Genomic DNA, 2,705 nt, shown 5'->3' with positions numbered 1-2,705 from the left:
CAGCTGATCGATGTTTCTCTCTCATTGATGTTTCTAACTCTCTATCCCTCTCCCTTCCTCTCTGTAAAAAATCAATAAAATAAAATAAAATTTAAAAAAGTGAAAAAATTTTTTTTAAAAAAAGAGAGATTTAGGAATGCTGCCCAAGAGGCCCTAACTCTTGCGTCTCTGTCAGCCACACCAGCTCCCATCTCTGAGGACTATGTTGCCACAGGGAAAGCAAGGAAGAGAATATACCTCCTGTCACAGACGCCCCGGGCAGTGGACAGTCCACGGTGGGGGAGAGCAGGTGCATCGGGCCCTGCCAGCACTCACCTTGGCGCACCTGCCGATCCCGTAGCAGTTCGGAAAGGGGCCGTAGAGAGTGCTGAGGAGGTGCAAGGCCTGGGCCACCGTGTTGATCCAACGCTGGTCTCCTTCCTGCAGGGACCACGGGGGCCACAAGGACAGGGGTCAGCCGGACAGACCCATCAGGACGGCGCTAGCCCTGGAGCCCGGGGACAGAGGCAGGGCGTGGGGATTGCTTGAGAGAGTTCCTTGTGACTGGCCCCAAAGGACACAATCAGTGGCATTCAATCTCCCAATCACTCTCATGCACAATAACTGACGGGACTGCCCTAGCCAGTTTGGCTCAGTGGTTAGAGCATCGGCCTGCAGACGGAAGGGTCCCGCGTTCAATTCTGGTCAAGGGCACATGCTTGTGTTTTGGGCTCGATCCCCTGTTGGGGCGAAGGAGGCAGCCGATCAATGATCTTTCTCATCATGGATGTTTCTCTCTCTCTCTCCCTCTCCCTTCCTCTCTGAAATCAATAAAAATATATTTAATAAATAAAGAAAATATTTTTTTAAAAATGACAGGACTTGGATGAAGGTGCATCAATACTGCTAGCCCACTGGACCCCCCGTTTGCCCCCAGACGTCGATGCCGAGCCCAAGGGCCCCGCCTTTACCAGGAAGTAGTCCCTGAAAAATTCAGGGAGCTCCATGCTCAGCAGATCCACATCGAGAGGCAGCAAAGAGAAGGCCCATTCGTCGCAGCTCACATCTGTGGGGACAGAGACGTCACCTCCCTGCAGAAGGCACGGGGCTCCACCTTCAGGGGGAAGGCCCCCCGGTTGCCTAGAGACGTCTGAGCGCCTCCCCAGGCCTGCACTGCACCGAGCGCAGCGCTCAAACGCAAGCGAGACACAGCCTGACCCCGGAGGAGCTCAGTCTGGTAACAAAAGGAGACGTGTACACGGCGGCCTGTCATACGATGTGACAAGGGTGTGTTTTCATTCTAAGGAAACATTCATTCCTGACTCGGCAAATACCAATGGAAAGGCAGGCGTGTGCAGGCACTGGGGTACACAGTGGGGAAGAGAATGAATGTGCCCAGTGTCCTGCAGAGACCCTTACAGTTTAGCCCAGTGGTTCTCAACCTTCTGGCCCTTTCAATACAGTTCCTCATGTTGTGACCCAACCATAACACTATTTTCGTGGCTACTTCATCACTGTCATGTTGCTACTGTGATGAATCGTCATGTAAATATCTGATATGCAGGATGGTCTTCGGCGACCCCTGTGAAAGGGGCGTTCGCCCGCCAAAGGGGTCGCGAGCCACAGGTTGAGAACCGCTGGCCTAGTGGGAGAGGCGCGCACCAGGCAGATCTCATTACAGTTGTGCCCCAAGCCATCCATGAGCATAAACACCTCAGGGTCTAACCTCACACAGGGGTGCAGGACAGACTTCCCTAAAGCAGTGACTTTTAGGCTGCGACTGTAAATAAGATGTGGGCGGGTGCAGAGTGTAGGGTGGGGAATATTCTGGGCAACAGGAAAAGCACGTGTGACGTCCCCATGGCAGGAGGGGAGTGAGTCAGGAGAAAGGAGCTGCACGTGACAGGCAAAGGGGCCGGGAAGGGACCAGGTGGCAGAGGCGGGAGGCCGCGGGAGGATCCGGGCTTTCTCCTGGCCACTGAAGCGCCTGAGGGGGTGCTGCCCGCAGGTGGGTGTTGCGTGGAGGACGCAGTGAGCGATACACAGGGAGGGAAGGCACATTATTTCCCTGTGGGCGCCTTGGGAGGTAAGGACAGAGCAGCTGGCGGTTAACAGCAATAAGCCCTCGCATCCTCTCCCACTGTCCCCCTACTTCCATGCTCAGGCACCTCTCCTCCCGCTGGGCCTGCAGGAATGAGACAGGAAGGGGAGGGGAGGGGGCAGGGCGGGGAGGACACTGTTCCTTCTGCATATGCAGCCCTTTCCACTCTCTCATCTCCTCTCACCTCCATAGATCCCCTCTTCCTCAAGCACCATCTCACAGGCATAAAACTGAAAGAGAAAAGGAAGCCGGTGAGCAAACACCCCTCCTCTCTTCTTTCCGTCCCTGGAGTTCCTCCAGGATCACTGACAGGACAACACTGACTGACCCAGTAAGAGAACCCAGACGCTTGGATCAGGAAAGGGCACCCGGCCCAGTTGACATGGCTCAGTGGTTGAGCGTCGACCTATGAACCAGGAGGTCACGGTTCGATTCCCAGTCCAGGGCACATGCCCGGGTTGCGGGCTCATCCCCAGTGTAAGGTATGCAAGAGGGAGCCGATCCATGATTCTCTCTGATCACTGACGTTTCTCTCTTTCTCTCTCTCCCCCTTCCTCTCTGAAATCAATAAAAATATATTAAAAAAAAAGAAGAAGAAGAAGAAGAAAAGAAAGGGCACTGGAAT

At 54.4% G+C, this 2,705-nt stretch overlaps 1 protein-coding gene across 1 annotated transcript in view; it reads right to left on the bottom strand.

Annotated features, from left to right (window-relative positions):
• VPS33B (vacuolar protein sorting 33 homolog B (yeast)) overlaps positions 1–2,705 on the bottom strand; it is a 24,287-nt gene that overhangs the window by 12,171 nt on the left and 9,411 nt on the right. The window contains exons 5-7 of the mRNA XM_006769587.1: positions 2,265–2,352; positions 951–1,045; positions 316–420 (exon numbers count right to left, since the gene is read on the bottom strand). Of these exons, the coding sequence (XP_006769650.1) occupies positions 316–420; positions 951–1,045; positions 2,265–2,352 (288 nt within the window). The remainder of the gene's footprint in view (positions 1–315; positions 421–950; positions 1,046–2,264; positions 2,353–2,705) is intronic.

This window comes from Myotis davidii, unplaced genomic scaffold (genome assembly GCF_000327345.1).
Source record: "Myotis davidii unplaced genomic scaffold, ASM32734v1 scaffold324, whole genome shotgun sequence".
Taxonomy (NCBI): domain Eukaryota; kingdom Metazoa; phylum Chordata; class Mammalia; order Chiroptera; family Vespertilionidae; genus Myotis; species Myotis davidii.
The sequence above is the reverse complement of the archived record's forward strand: the minus strand, read 5'-3'. Positions and strand labels throughout refer to the sequence as shown.